Source organism: Eumetopias jubatus, unplaced genomic scaffold (assembly GCF_037043125.1).
Source record: "Eumetopias jubatus isolate StellerSeaLion01/CBP00866 unplaced genomic scaffold, mEumJub1_p1.0 scaffold_15, whole genome shotgun sequence".
In the NCBI taxonomy this organism is placed as follows: Eukaryota; Metazoa; Chordata; class Mammalia; order Carnivora; family Otariidae; genus Eumetopias; species Eumetopias jubatus.
The window spans coordinates 85,715,940-85,732,302 of record NW_028274821.1 but is presented as its reverse complement, the minus strand read 5'-3'; the positions used below and the strand labels follow the sequence as shown (position 1 = coordinate 85,732,302).

Below are 16,363 nucleotides of genomic sequence, written 5' to 3'. Positions count from 1 at the left end.
TACTCCTCATTGACAATGCACCTGGTTACCCAAGAGCAATGATGGAGATCGACAATGAGATTATGTCTTCATGCCTGCTAACACAACATCCATTCTGCAAGTCCATGGATCAAGGAGCAATTTTGACTTTCAAGTCTTACTATTTAAGAAATACATTCTGTAAAGATACAGCTGCAAGAGATGGTGATTTCTCTGCTGGATCTGGGCAAAGTAAATTGAAAACCTTCTGGAAAGGATTCCCCACTCTGAGGCCATTATGAACATTCATGATTCATGGGAAGAGATCAAAATACCAACATTAACAGGAATTTGAGTGTTCATAACACTCATGATGACTTTTTAGTGGAGGAAGTCACTGCAGACATGGTGGGAATATCAAGAAAACTCAGATTAGAAGTGGAGCCTGAAGTGGATGGAATTGCTGCAATCCCATGATAAAACTAGAACGGATGAGGAGTTGCTTCTTATGGATGAGCAAAAAGTGATTTCTTGAGATGGAATCTACTCCTGGTGAAGATGCCATGAAGATGGTTGAAATGACAACAAAGGACTTAGAATATTATATCAACTTAGTTGATAAATCACCAGCAGGGCTTGAGAAGACTGACTCCAATTTTGAAAGAAGCTATATTGTGAGTAAAATGCTATTGAAAGGCATCACATGCTACAGAGAAATTGTCTGTGAAGAATTAGTCATGCAGCAAACTTCACTGTTGTCTTAAGAAATTGTCCCAGCCACCCCAGCCTTCAGCAACCACCACCCCGATCAGTCAGCAGCATCAACACTGAGGCAAGACCCTCCACCAGCAAAAAGATTGTAACTTGCTGGAAGCTCAGATGACAGCATTTTTTAGCAACGAAGTATTTTTTAATTAAGGCATGTAGTTTTCTTTCAGACATAATGCTATTGCGCACTTAACAGACTATAGTACAGTGTAAACATAACTTTTATATGCACTGGGAAGCCAAAAAATTCATTTGATTCACTTTATCGTGATACTCACTTTACTGCGGTGATCTAGAACCCAATCTGCAGTATCTCTGACGTATGCCTGTATTTGTTTACTTGTTGACTGTCTATTTCCCCAAGTAGAATGGAAGCTCCAACTGGGGCAAATATGTGTTGTTTTGTTTTGTTTTTAAAGATTTTATTTATTTATTTGACAGAAAGAGACACAGTGAGAAAGGGAACACAAGAGCGGGAGAGGGAGAAGCAGGCTTCCCGCGGAGCAGGGAGCCCGACGTGGGGCTCGATCCCAGGACCCTGCAATCATGATCTGAGCCGAAGAGCGGAAGGCAGACACTTAAAGACTGAGCCACCCAGGCGCCCCTTGGGCAAATACGTTAACCTATCTTGTTTACTTTTAAAATCTTCAGCATAAGTAAATACCTGTAGAAGGAAGGAAGAAAGGAAGGAAGGAAAGAAGAAAGAAACTATCATGGAAATTAATAGGGACAACTTAAATGCTCAAAAAATGAAGGAATAGCTAGGTAAATTATTTATCATATATCCATTTGGTAGATTTCAATTATTAAAATATTTAAAATTAGAGATTACATTATATAAAAATGTTATTTATTCATGGAAAATTTTTTAAAAAGCAAACCAAATCATGCATATTGTACCATCACAAGAACATTTTTTTCTAAAGATTTTATTTATTTATTTGAGAGAGAGAGAGAATGAGAGATAGAGAGCACGAGAGGGAAGAGGGTCAGAGGGAGAAGCAGACTCCCCACCGAGCCGGGAGCCCGATGCGGGACTCGATCCCGGGACTCCAGGATCATGACCGGAGCTGAAGGCAGTCGCTTAACGAACTGAGCCACCCAGGCGCCCACTAGAACATTTTTTTAAAGCCCCCAAACCAGAAGCAAATATTCTAAAGCATTTAGGGTGATTTTTTTTTAAGTAGCAAAAACGTGGTTGTCTTTTATCCTGCATCTTTCTATTCTATAGATTTTCCAATTTTCCATAGTGACCATGGGAATTTTTAAATAGGAAAAAAATAGAATAAAACTTCAGAGAATCTTAACAACAAAAAAGTAATTGAGGCAGGAACAGGTCATGTAAGGCCTTAAATGCTAGGTTAAGTAGTGTGTATGTTGAGTTATCCAGAACTGAAAAGCTACTGTGGTTTTTAAGCAAAGCAATTAGGGCATCATGGGTGCCAGAACCAGAGAAGGGGTGCAGAGGGAGGGGCAAGAAAGGGACCAAGACTGGAGACAGGGAGACCCAGGAGGGAACTGGGCTAGTCCAGGTACAAAAGGATGGGCCGAGTAGTGTGAGGGTGGAAAGAAAGAGCTAAAAGGGGCAATCCTGAAAACCAAGCATTGGTGAGTTCTGGTGACTAATTCAGTATGGAAGAAGGAACCAAAAATGATACAGGGCTTTCCTTAACTAGGAGAATGGTAGTATAGTCAGGTGGCATACGTTTCTCTGTTTGGCTCTAAGGAAGAGCTCTGGCATAAACACTGTCCCACACACCTTGTTTTCCAGTTGAGAAGCTAACGTAGTTATTTTCTTTAATATTGTAAAATTTGGATGATAATTACCGCCTCTGTCAGATTGCAAGAGAGAGAAAGCAAAACAAAACAGAAACTCCTTTCCAAAGCTGAAGACTGATCACAAACTTTAGCAATGCCCAAGAGGCATCTCCGCAGAGGCAGCACACCGTAGAAGCCTGACAATTCTATTACATCATCTAGTAAGTTCAACACGTCATATACAATTGATTAAAACTCCTGCCAAACTTGAAAGTTTCAGATAGAAGGGAAATTTTCATCCTTACAGAAGAGACCCATAGGCTTTCTTCCTTGATTTGGAAAAACAGTATTTGGGGTTTTGTGGTCATTGCTATTAACTACAACACCACTTCCTTCTTGGGAGTATCAGTGTTTCCAAGTATTGTCTTATAATAGGCACAGGTAACGTAACATCAAGAAATTCTTAGAAAGCAAACCTTGTTAAAACAGAGTTACAAACTGAAAATTATCCTTAAAAATACTTTTTGAATCAGAATTAAAGGCTACGTCTTCCTAAGTCATTAGTAGCAGCACTACTCCTATCTGTTTTCTGAGTCCTCAAATTGGTAGCTAATAGTAGGACCACTCCCAGACAAGAGGAGGCCTCGCAGTGCAGGCACCAGGAGGTGAACTACCTATCCATTGTAGAGAAGAGCTCTTCTAGCCAAATTAAAGAAGAATCTAAGACCAAGTAGGCAGTTTTACAGAAAATAATATACGAGTGAAAGGGAAAAGGAAAAAAAGCCATGCAACAGATTTGTGGCCTCACATACCTGGCATCAAGGAACCTTGATCTTAAAATCATAACTGCTTCACAAGTGCTTTGTTTGAGCTGCATCTGAATGGAACTAAATTTTCGATGGATGATGCCCACCATTCTTTCAATCTCTTTTGGGGAAATGGGACGTGTTCTACTCTGCTCTCGGAGAAGGTTCATCACATGTGTAGTGAATTCATTACATGCCTGTAAAGGGGGGAAAAAAAAGTCACTCCTTAGGAATCTGGTATTTTATATTATCATACCCAAACATTAACATCTAAATTTCCACTTCATTTGCAATTGCCAATGGTATTATGCAGTGGTAGGGAAAAATGAAAACTAAGACACTTGTCAAATGGCAGTGGTAGTTAGCTGGGGCAGCAAGAATTCTGAAACTATGAATGGCCCAACATGCAAAGGAGGCATAGCACTCAACTGTCCTTCCACCCACCCTTTTCCCAGTTCCAAAATGAGGTTTTCCCATTGGAGGATACGCTCTACCAACTCTTATTTATAGATATGAATATGTGTGTATTGTCAATACTATGCACCTCCTATTTTTCTCTGGGGTTTTACATTTATTCAGCAAATTTTTACCGAAGGGCTATGGGGTGCAAACTCTTCCCGATGCTACTAAGGTATAGAGAAATGAGCAAGATGTGGACTTGGTCTTTAGTAGGATAAAATATATATAAGAAAATAATTCTCAAACAAGCAGTCTGTGCAAAGTGTCACAGAAGATATGAGTGTTTCCTAAGTTCCAAGGAGGGAGTAGTCTCATCTGGAGGCAGAGATCACATCACGCTTCATGGCAGAGTGACATTTGGGCTTTAAAGAATGGGTAGGATTTTTGAAAGGTGGATAAAGGTGGAAATTAGGAAGAATGCTAGGCACAAGAAAAACCTGGAAATAATGATATGCAGCAAGTTGAGAGGATGAGAGAGTATATGCAGAGAAGAGGGATTCAGGTCCATGGAAGGACATAAAGGGCCTTGGATGCCAAGCATGCCAATGTCCTGGAATAATTTGGCTGTGGTGTCGGCCTTATCAGTAGATATGAGCCATCTGTGGACAATGGGTAAAGCAGCTCAATTCTTCAGGGGAGTTGCAGCAGGAAACTAAGGATCAGATTTGGGTCTCAAACTTTTAACAACCCTCAACCCCTTTTCAGTTCACCTATATTCTTTTAGATCGATAAAACCAAGTAATGGGGCCTACACTGAAATCTACTACTGCTTTGGTAAATAAATCCTCAGTCTATACCCTTGAATAAAAAGAACATCTTCTGGCATTTTCATTAAAAAGGCAAGACAGAGATTCTGTATCTTACGGCACAGATGCCCCTGGTAGGGCAAGCAGACAGAACAATCATTGATCACGGCAAGACATAGTTTGAAGCTTTAATAATGTCCACTTCCCTACAGATATCCTGAACATTGCTCACATATAGCACATGATGGTTTTTCTAACTGCTCATTAGAGAACTAACCTTTCAAGTAAGTACACTGGGTGTTTCAGTTACTCTAAGCATTATGGAGCTTTTCTATAAATATTTCTAAGGTGAGGTAAAAGGAGTCTTGCTTACCAGATAAAGGGTGCTTCCCCCACCCTGTATGTTTTAAGTCTTAAGCAATTTAAGTGAGCAGTGACCCTAACGTTACACTTACAGGATTCTTCAGAGTATAGAATTGTGCAGTATAGACAGAGAGTAGGCATCCAATGAGCATCTACTAACGGGTCAGTTTTATTTACAATTTGAGAGTAATGTTCATTAATATCTGTTAGTACATTATCGCTGCACCATATGTGAAGAATTCTTCACTTGCAGATCGTGGTTAAGTGTAGAATGTCTATGACTCCCTGAAATTTTATCCAAGTTGTGTGCAAATGTGTAACACCTGAAGGAACAATCTGTGGAGTTTTGTTTTCTTTTCAGATTCTTAGCCAGTTTACAACTAAAAAAGGCTAAGAATTATTGTCCTAGTTTATGACACAGTAAAATGTTAAAGAACTGTGTAGCTCTAAAACCAGAACTTCTTTCTATCTTTAAGGAAACCAAAATAAAAATAAACTTAAGATTGTCCCCCATTATATTACTTACACTATCTTATGCCAAACTGAAAACAAGTGGTCACCCTGCCAAGAAATATATGTATATTTTTTTCTTGCACTTTCTCTAAAGAGATGTTCATATAATTTCAAAATTCTATAATTTGACAAACTCTCGCCCTCTGTTTTCTCATCAATAAAATGAAGAAAATTAGACTAGCACCATGTCCCCACATTGGGATCAGAAAGTATGTGCTTCTATAGCTAGTTCTAGGGAATGTTAACACATGGTCCAAAAATACAGTATTTTGGAAAATGCTGAGTTAACCAAAATTTTTAAAGATTTTTGTTTGCTTGTTTTTGCAAGACTCCACGACACTAATATGGCAATATGCAGAATAAATCTTTAAGGGGGAATGGGATAGCCAACTTTTCCCAAATAAATATGGACACAAAAATCTCTTTTCTCTAGAGTAGTGCTGTCCAAAAGAGATACACTGCAAGCCACATATGAAATTAAAAAGAAAAAAACCTCCAGTAGCCACATTAAAAAAATAAAGAATCAGGTGAAATTAATTTTAAAAATATATTTTATTTAACCCACTATATGAAAACTATTAACATTTCAACACATAATCAATATTTTTAAAACACGGTTAATGAAGTATGTTACATTATTTTCTGGGGTACACTTTCTAATCCAGTACATTGACAGTACATCCCAATTCAAACTAGTCAGATTTCAAGTCTCAACAACTACCCATGGCTAGTGGCAACCAGACTGGACAGCACAGTTCTATGGCATCTTGGGGACCCATGTGCTAAGAAAAACTCTTTGGAAACCACATACTGAGTAATCTTTGATGTTTCTTTTTTAATTCTTCCCCACCATGCGTTCACACAAACACACACAAAAAGACAGTTTCATTTACGAATGTCCTTGGTGAAGCAAGAGAAATTATTATTTTATTACATCTCAAGCCTTTACTATGTCTATAATATTCCCTGTTACAAAACGGGAAACAAACAAAAAGCATTTCTACTGCATATCAACGGATAGTTATCTTGAGAAAAAGCACTTGTGTGACTGTTTAAGTTGTGAGCTAAAGCTGCTTTTTTCATGGAACACCATTTTTTTTTTTAAAGTAAAACGACCAAATTATAATTATTCAGACTTGGGTATTTGGCAGATGTCCTCTCAAAAAAGAAGTGTGCCTGTCAAGCAAAAGAGCTGACATAAGTAGTGTGTATCTTAACAAAATTTGAGTTTTCAAGTGAAAATTAGAATTTTGGAAAATTTGCATCCACCATCGTGAGTTTCACAGTTTCCCAGTCAACTTTCTGATTAGCTTGGTGTTGATACTAGTTAACTATATTTTGGTATTATAAAATGAAATGTGTCAACACTGGAAAATGTACGTAACTCAGTGAACCAGTATTTTCCAAATGATCAATGCATGATGTTACAAAAACATGCACAGGTAGAAGATCCATTCGAACTGCATATTAGACCAATGGATTTTAAAGAAACAGAGTGCAAAGAATTAATCGATATGATTTCAAACTCTGCATTATAACTAACCTTTAAGGAATTACTTGTCAACTTTTGGTGTAATATCAAAGAAGAAAGTCCACAGCTACCTGAAAAGGCTATTACCATATACTCCTGCCTTTTCCAGTGCCATGTTTGTGCGAAGTCAGATCCAGATGCTCTTTGTATACTTCAGCCACGTTATAGCAGACTGACTGCAGAAGCACGTGTAAGATCCAGGTGACTTCTATTGAGCCCAACATTAAAGAGTTTGGCAAGAATGTAAAAACGTCATTATTCTCAAAAGATGCTGAGCTTTTGGGGGAAATACAGGTTTTTACAAAAATGTTATTTAGGTTAACATATAATGATTTATTATTATTTTAAGATTAATTAATAAATACTTTAAATTTTTCTCAGTTTTAATTTCTCTTATAATAAATGTTGACAGATACAATCCACCAAATAAAAGCTCTTAGGGGTCTCTCAAAACTTTTAAGAGTCTAGGTTTTAAGACCAAAAAGTCTGAGAACCACTGTACTGGACTATGGAAGCATTTTTAATTTGCACATATAACACTGCAAATTCCCAAAAACCTAGCTCGCACATTATGGTAACATATATCTTTGATAGGGTGTATGTCCTGATAAATAGTTCAAAACTCCTATGTGAATGATACCTGAGATGTTAGCTCTCTTAAGTTTTTCTCTGGCTGCATTTTAATCTCTCCAGAAAGAATGTTTGCCTATGGTTTCTAGGAAGGATGTAGGAAAAAAAGCGTTAAAAGCAAAAAGTTTCTGCATCTGAAAACTCATAATTTCCTAAAACATTTGCTGAATGTCTCACAACTTATTAAGTGAACTCATCTATGAATGCAAATGCTGATTAGCAATTTGGCAATAGCCCAACATTCACAGAATTCACATAGCTTTTCTTTAAACCAGTAGTTCATACATGATTAATTAGAACATCTCATTTATGTAGTATGCACTTTAGCTCATTACTCTAAGTAAAATTCGTTAAGTATTTACATTTAGATAATTAAAATCTGGGTACACCCTTAAGAAAGATGCATACACTTTAGGCAAAGTGATTTTTTTTCCTTTATACCACTGAAAGTAAATTACAGCCTCATTTACAGCATCCTCTGTACCAGTTTCACAGCAGAGCACAGTACTGCCTCATCTTCTATTCCTTAAAAGGTATATATTTTTAAACATATAAATGCAGTGAGAATGATCAAATGATTGCAGAGTTGTTTTGAAGGGCCACCCAACCACACACTAGCATCAGTGCTGTTTATAAGGTGGGATATTCGCTTCAAACATTTATCACAACCTCTGTCATACCTGTAAGACTATTAAAATAGACACTGGAGAAATTTTTCATTGCCTTATTATTTTTCCAAGTGAAAGTATCAGTTAAAATTTTTCTGGTCAATGTCCACAATACAAACGTAGAAACACCTTGTTTAATTGGAATATTCAGGAAATAAGAGTTTTGATTCCTTGAATTTTCTGATTTAAAGTAATGGCAGAAACCTCTTTTTCTTTTAATCCAGCTGTTGAAACCTACCTAAGGATGCATTTTTGTTTGTGTTTTAAAACACACCTAGCAATAACATAGTTAAATGAACATAAAGTATGAAAAGCTTCATCTGAAAAAAATATTTTCAATCAGCTCTTATCTATGAGAATTTCTCCTTGCCATTTGTTCCTTTCTCCTTAATAATCCAAAACCAATTGAAGATCTGAAGTATCTGATTTATGATAATGATTTTAATGATATTTGTTGGCTAGTAAAACTGTCTCCTCTATATCCATACATATTTCATTTACACTCAAAATTAAAAGTTTTCAGGTCTGTTGAACTTTCAGGTTTGTTTAACTTTGTTAAAGTTTCATTTGTTTTGTGGTGGTGCTTTTTTTCATTGTGAATTCAAGATACAACCCCTTTCTTGCCTGTAAATTCACATCATTGAATGTAAACATACAAAATCAGACAGTGAGCAAGCACTAATTTTAGAGGAAGCTTTAAAATGGGTCAGTGATCAGATCTAAAAACTGAATTGGTCTTTTGTAACCATCCGGAGAAGCTGATTGCAGTCAACCGATCATGATATTTCCATTCTAAAATCTACTTTTTAAAGAAAGAATAAATCTCTTTTCAAAGTTATTGCCTCTCAAATTTGCATGTATCCATTTTCTAGATGTCTTTATAACCTTGCAAGTAACTCTAGTCCGATATCATAGATTTTGTATTTATGGGATGCTTATTAAATCAACAAATTCTTCTTGTTTTAGGATAAAAGTCAACATTTAAAGATTTTTTTCTAAGCCAAGTAGAAGGTGACCAATATGAGTAGGGAACAGCCACAAAGATGAAATATCTACTGTATCTCAACACATCTTACCTAATTACATGATTTAGGGGCCTATCTCATGAGGTTTATGTAAGGAGTACATTACATATGTTAAGTTCTTTGCACAGAGCCTAAGACATAATTAATACTTAATAAATGGCAGTTATTGACAATGAAAATGGCAATTATATGAAATTCATATTTTGCATATGTTAGCTATTCTGCAAGCAATCCCTACTCTGATTACTTAATACAGTTATTATATTCAGGCCTTCCCACTGCCTGAATAGTACAGATGGAAGTTGAAAACAAAAGAATATTCAAATATAAAACAATTCATTTTATTAATCAACTTTGTGGTCAAAGATACATTTGGCATGTAGAACTAATAAAGTAGAAACTTGAAGGAAAAAAAGGGAACATTCAAACACTCTTTCCAGCCAAGGAAAAGACCCAGCATGAAAGCTGACAAGAAGTAAAACTCTTCCCTTGGAGCATGACAAAGCCTTGCTTGGTAAAATGAAATATAAAGTTTCCATCAGATAGGACCCTTTTGTCTTTCCTGCTTACCTAGTAAGAACAAATAGCAAAATGGGATTAGGAGTTTTTGGGCTACACAATCTCTAATGTAATAACATCAGCATTTTTTAATCTGATAAAAATAAAACTCCTTTACAAAGGAGATTTTGCCAGCGAATCTAAACGCATAAATGTTGAGATCCTCAAAAAGCACAAGGACATGCCTTTACCATGGTTTAGGTTCCACATTCATTCTCCATTCCCCCAACAATTAATTGCCTATAGTCTGAAAGTCCTCTAGTAGCTAAATGGTATCTGATTGGTCTTGGGTACATTCGGTGTACGTGCTTGGCTCCAGTGCTTCACCTGATTTGAGGTGAATTCAAAAGACATCTGTGAACTCAGAAAGCAGGTTCCCAGATGCTTGGGGAGGGTTGGGACCCTTACAACACTTTTGCCTTCAGCAAAAAATGTATTTCAATATAATTATAGTAGATAGCTTTCAATATGTCATCTCTATTATAGCAGCTGTAAATTATGGAGTGAATTGCCTGTGTACAAGCATTTCTTCTGGTACAAGCCAAGTGGGAGAGCAGCACAGGGCATGATATATCTTTTTCTTTTTAACTGAGAACAAATGACTAAGTCAAATTTCATTTGCAAAAACCAATGTGTCCATTTCCCTTTGGTAGAGAGGTGGAGGAAGCCAGAAGGCCTTCAATTTTTAAAAGCAGGCTTCCCAGGACTCTTGGCTCAAGTTCATTAGGAATTCACTTACTCTACTAGTTTGGGCCTTTAATCTTAGGAGCATATTTGAAAGTTATAGTAAAAGCATTTTTCAAAACCTGTCGTTAATCAACAAAAAAACAAAGAGGCAACCAGGCTTCTTTCCTAAAGAGAGAAGCAATGCACCCCTTAACAAAGTATTACAAGACAGTTGCTGCAAACTTTGAAAATTCTATATTCCTGTTGGGTGTCAGGATCAACAAAAGAGAAGTGAAATAGGTTTTTGTTTTTTGTTTTTTTTGAAAGGTGAAATAGTTTTGATTCGTTTTGGGTGGTAGTAATATTCAAGAATCATATTCTATGCCTAATATTTCAAAAGTGTTTGTAAGTGAATTTAGATGGTTATCACCAAAAATCATTATATCTGAGCCTACGTAATGAAGACAGAAGCTCAAAGGACATTTTCTGGGGGAAAAAGGACAGGAATCTAAAGACAGTACCATTCCTCAAACACGCATATAGAACCGAGCCTTGCAGCTTGGATTTAATTTTGCTCAAACTGTAGCTCTAGTCTGCTTAGCTTTGTAAATGTGGCTGTGTTTATAAGGTACTTTAATTTACTGCAGTGGTAGTGTTTGTTAATTTTATGGCAATCTAAATCTAAACAGGCTTCAGATACATTTTCATTACAGCTTCATTGCAAAACACAGTAGAGTGAATAGCTCTAAGATTCCAATGTAGTTTATTTCTTTGAGTAAAAGACTCAACACAATTTTCTGATGAAGCCACTGCCTTAACATGCATGTTCTTCCTATTACTAATAAGCTCTGCCACTCAAAATACCCATGTTCACCTTTAGGAGGAAAAGTATAATTTCTGGAAAGTCATTAAATGGTTGTTTTTTCCATCTCTACTCTGATCCCATTCTAAATGCAAGTCAACATGAGCAAATGAGAGAAAACCAGAATGTACTAAATTATTTTCCAATTCTTTATAAGTAGCAGCAGAATTCAGTGGAAAAGGAAGGCATATTGTCAGAAACTGACTTCAATACCTGATTCTGACACTAACCAGACGTGTGACACTGGACAAATCATTCAACCTGAGTCTCATTTTCTCATCTGTAAAATGGAAATTATAATGCCACCTATCTTGGAAATGCCACCCTTTTATCTCATTCAGTTCTGCTTGGCCCTCCTGGTAGCTCCAAAGCATATCCCTGGAAGGTCTAGTCCAGATAGAGCCCACAACTTGTATCCCAAAAACTTGTAAAAAACAATTGACTATCTTATGTCAAAACTCACTGATCAAATAACTTGGGAACTACAGAGAAAAGAGCTATAAAAGCCAGCCCCAAAGACAACTCAAGTGAATGAAATGCTGCTCCGTTGTTTCTAAAACAATTCAGAACCTACAGAAGAAAATTTGTAAACTTAAATTCTGTTATCAGCCAACCAGTCATCACACTCCACCTATATATTTGTCCATAAAACTACAGCAATTTCATATGCCTGTATTTTTCCTTCAGAAAGTGTCAAAAATGAGCAAGGAAATATACATTTAAGTGGTTTTTATTAGGTTACTGAATATACCGAGAAGTAAGATTCATTATTATGCTTTAAAACCCATTATTTCCCAATATATTGAATAAAAAAAAAAATCCAAAAATACATACTACAGATTAACTTTTGAAGAACCTGTGTGTATTCTTAAAGTAAAACAAAACAATTCAAAACAAAACAAAACCCCTGAGGACACTGACTGATGACAGCCTCACCTGATTTCCAACAGGGCAAGAGAGAAAAAGGAAGCTGGTATGAAGAAACATGGCAGGAGACAGTAAGGGAACCACCTTAATTCTTCATCCAAAAAGTTGGGCCATTTGGCCCCAAATACTATAGATCTTTCCATGCAAGGTGAATGGTGGTATTTATTAAGTATGTATAGATGTATTTAACATAAAGTTATGCGATTAAGATTATACTACGAATTGGAACCATTTTCTTCTGTTTATGCTCAGGGCAACTTTTTCAACCATGACTTCTTTTGTTTACTCTCCATTATTCATACGTCAAATCAGAAAGCTCCATTTTTTGCATGTACATATATAAGATAATTTTTCCAAAATCCTTATTTGCACTTCTTCCACCAAAAATGATCCCTACAAATGAGGCTAGAGATACAGTTTGAGACCCCAGAAAGTACTATTCAGGAAAAAAAGACAATATCTTATAATATTAATTTATATTGGATTTTAACATCAAGCTACATAAACTTTCTACCCTCCTTCAAAACACACTCACCTCTGTAACAGAATCCAACATTTGCTTAATACCACCATATCCAGAATACTTGAGAAGGCAATGAAAAAAATAACATATACAACTGAAACTATGAAGGGAACTCAGAAGAAAAATCAGTAATAAAACTGACCAGGACACCCACATCACATTAAAGTGTTCGGACTTCATGAAGTGCCTGACCGCACAGTGAAGTATTTGGGGGTAAAATGGTATGATGCTTAAGACTTGCTTTAAAATACTCCACCAAAACCAAAACAAGGTGTGTGTGTGTGTGTGTGTGTGTGTGTGTGTGAGAGAGAGAGAGAGAGAGAGAGAAATAGGCAAAATAAGACTGGCAAAATACTGATATTATGTATCTGGGTGATGGGTGTCTAGGCAGTGCTTAATTTTAGGTTGAGCTCTATAAAACTGCCAGTACACAACTCTTTTGACCTAAAAACTTGGCAGTTTCACAGGATTCAATGTAATAATATTCCCTTTATTTGGGGGTACATTTAAATATTTCCATAATAATGCTTTTTAAAATTACCTGCTAGTGAAAAATCCTTCAAACTAAAAGGTTTTTAGGTTGAAACTAACAACTAAAGTAAGTTTAAAATGAACTACCAACATTTTACATGACTTCATTGAATCTAAAACTTATTTTTTCCCACCCCTTAACATCTCTGTGAAGTATGGAAGCATTTTACAGTCAATAGCATATTATAGTTCAATTGGGTAGTGTTAACTTTTTTCTTGGTGGTACCTAAACAATGACACAGCTTAAAATCAAAGATACCTTAGATTCAATGAAGTGTGGTTAACATAATTGCTGAGGACAGCATTTGTAATCCACACCTCTATCTACTCAGGAATTTAGCACACAATGCCCAGTAGTCCCTGCCTGGAGGTACCTATAATTATCCCGGAGTCTCCTCTTCAGAGAGAAAGGCCAGAACCTGCTTACTTTGTGACGGTAGCTCCCTCACCTATAGTCTGGCACAATCTATAAGGATTAATTCCTGGGAGGATTGTGGAGCTCACAGCATAGGAGGAAGAGCTCAGCTCTCTGTGCAGTGCTTCCCTTTAAAAGTTGTTAAAACTCATGAACAAGGCCAGTGCGTAAATGTTAATTAGCCAGGGCTCTGAAGGGCACCAAGCAGTGAGGTTAAAGGGGAAGGATGGCTGCAGGGGTGGTAGTAAGGGCACGTGAATGTGAGGAATGAATAAAACTAAAACAAGTAGATGGGACAAAATAGGTTTCACTTCACCTCTGAAATCTCAAAGGGACTTCATTTCATGAATCCAACAATTCACTTGGGTTTTTGCATTGACCTTATTTATTTCGCCCTTTGTGTCAACACCTACCCCTCACAGCCCTCAGAATTGGTTAGCGCAGTCTAATAGAAGAGCAATAGAGGGTTTGTGCAGGACTATGAGAGTGGCGGCTGCTGACCTGTTCATATTTCTCCAGTTCTGTGTGATAGATTTGTCTGATCTGGGTCAATTTGGCTCTGTAATCTGAGTGTTCAATAGAGTTATCTGAAGAACCTCCAGAGGCTGCCGCGGCTGCAGCTGCTGCCGCCGATCCCCCACCTTTCTCAGGACCTGAAACCCCTTCTGCCAAAAGCATATTGTCCAGTCTCATTAGCTGGGGATCGGGAGGGTCCTCCTCCTGGGCTCCTCTGATGCTGAGACCTTCAAAGGAAGAGAGAGACAGAGAGAGAAGAAGCGAGAAACAGGACAAATAGTGTGAGTATTTTTGTTTATTTGAGAAAATGATCAAACAACATTAGCGTACTACAATTCATGCTGAGAATTTCTTTGTTCACGTTTATCAATAAGCTTAAGTATGAAAATTCTTTTCGAGAGAATATTTACATGCATCCCCAGAATTTCTATTATTACCCCTTCTCAGTTTATCCTAGATTGGATCCCTAGAAAAAGGTAATTCTGGCTTCTCAGAATATGCTAACATCAATCTTATTTTGAGGATTTAAGCATAAAATGTGAAGGGGGTAAAAAATTTGGGATTTTGAGAAAGGAAAAAAATAATTCCAAGGATATAAAACAGACACATCTAAAGGTAGTTATTCTGTTTCTCTGTATGTTTTGGAAGAACAAGAATTTAAAATCCCACAGAAAAATTCATTCACAAACTATATCCAAAAATTAGAAAATAAACAGGATTAGAGGGGAGTTTCCACTGTGTAATTTTAGGGGGAGAAGAGAAATTCATACATCATGAGGTAATTAGCTATGCTTTAAAAATATATATTAGTGAATGAATTTGTTAAGCAGTTGCCTGCAAACTGTGAAATCAGGACCCTAAATAGAATACTAAAAATGTACCACTGGAATGGCAATACAGTGCTGGGCACAGTAGTCTCAATCTAATTTTGTTTTTAAATCAAGAACTTCCTAAGTGATGCCCAGTCAGCAACCTCATCTGAGAACTATAGATCACAGCTGACAATTCATAGGTTTAATCAGGTCACATAGGCTTTCTGCCAAGATGTTTTCAACAACACAGAAGACAAAGTTTTAAAATAATTATCATGGTATAAAAAGCACTGGAGTCATGACAGCTCAAAATCACCATTTTCATTAATGTGTAACATAATCTAAAATATCCCAGCCCAATTAACCTCTGTAAATCTGTTTAAAAGCAGGTTCCCCACACTAGTTACAAGGCATCTTGGGGAAGGGAGAGGCGGGGAAATTGGCATCTTGCATGTCTGCATTTGGATTCTGCCTTTTTCGCCTGCGCCTGTTGTTGTTTATCCACAGTGGTGCACACTCTGTGTCTAGTGTAACTTACATGACAGTAACATCTATAAGCTGCCAAGTACTCAACTGAGCACCAGCTTCGTGATTTTATATGCTAACCTAAAACTACCATCAATTCTTTTAAGAACAGATTTCATTCCTAGATGTCCTGAATTACACCCACAGCATGACAGAGCTCTTGGTTGTCTTAACTCAAATGCACAACTTTAATTTCCTCCCTCAAAACACTTTAAAGCTGTCACTTTCATTTAAAAATATACTTCAGAATAATTTCAACTGGGTAATAAAACTAACTCACAATAACTTAAAATTATATCTGTTGCCTGTTCAGAGGCAAATAAATAAGGTTTGAAAACTGTAATATACTAAAACAATAAATTCATTTAGGGAACCAGAAAGTTAGAGAACTCTCTTAAATAAGATAAAATCAGTATCAGTATCAACATTGTTGATAATTAAAAATAGAAAAACATGTATTTGCTATTTCTTCTAGATCTGGCAAATACTGGTTACGCTGGTATTTTAATTTAACATCTTTAATTTTCTTCCCTTCTAATTCACTTTGTTAGATGTTAAAATCTCATGGCCTCAACATGCTCGTAGTTCCACATACCAAGTTTTCTGTGCATCTGGCACGCAGTGAGGACTCACTGAGCAGCCTCTTCTTTTGCACTCTGGGCTCAGCTTCATTTTATATCATTTGTTGGGGGAGGTCCTTAAGTTTCTCCTTTTTCAACTAAATTTTTGCTCACACTTTTGTGTGTTCACTGTTTCTCTTTTATATATATACAGATACTGGTGCTTCTCCTGGAAATGTGGTT

At 36.7% G+C, this 16,363-nt stretch overlaps 1 protein-coding gene across 2 annotated transcripts in view; it reads right to left on the bottom strand.

Annotated features, from left to right (window-relative positions):
• Window positions 1-16,363, bottom strand: part of PBX3 (PBX homeobox 3) — a 205,816-nt gene that overhangs the window by 37,169 nt on the left and 152,284 nt on the right. For both annotated transcript variants that reach the window (XM_028107887.2, XM_028107888.2), the window contains exons 3-4: window positions 14,209-14,450; window positions 3,297-3,487 (exon numbers count right to left, since the gene is read on the bottom strand). In XM_028107887.2, coding sequence (XP_027963688.1) covers window positions 3,297-3,487; window positions 14,209-14,450 — 433 coding nt within the window. The remainder of the gene's footprint in view (window positions 1-3,296; window positions 3,488-14,208; window positions 14,451-16,363) is intronic.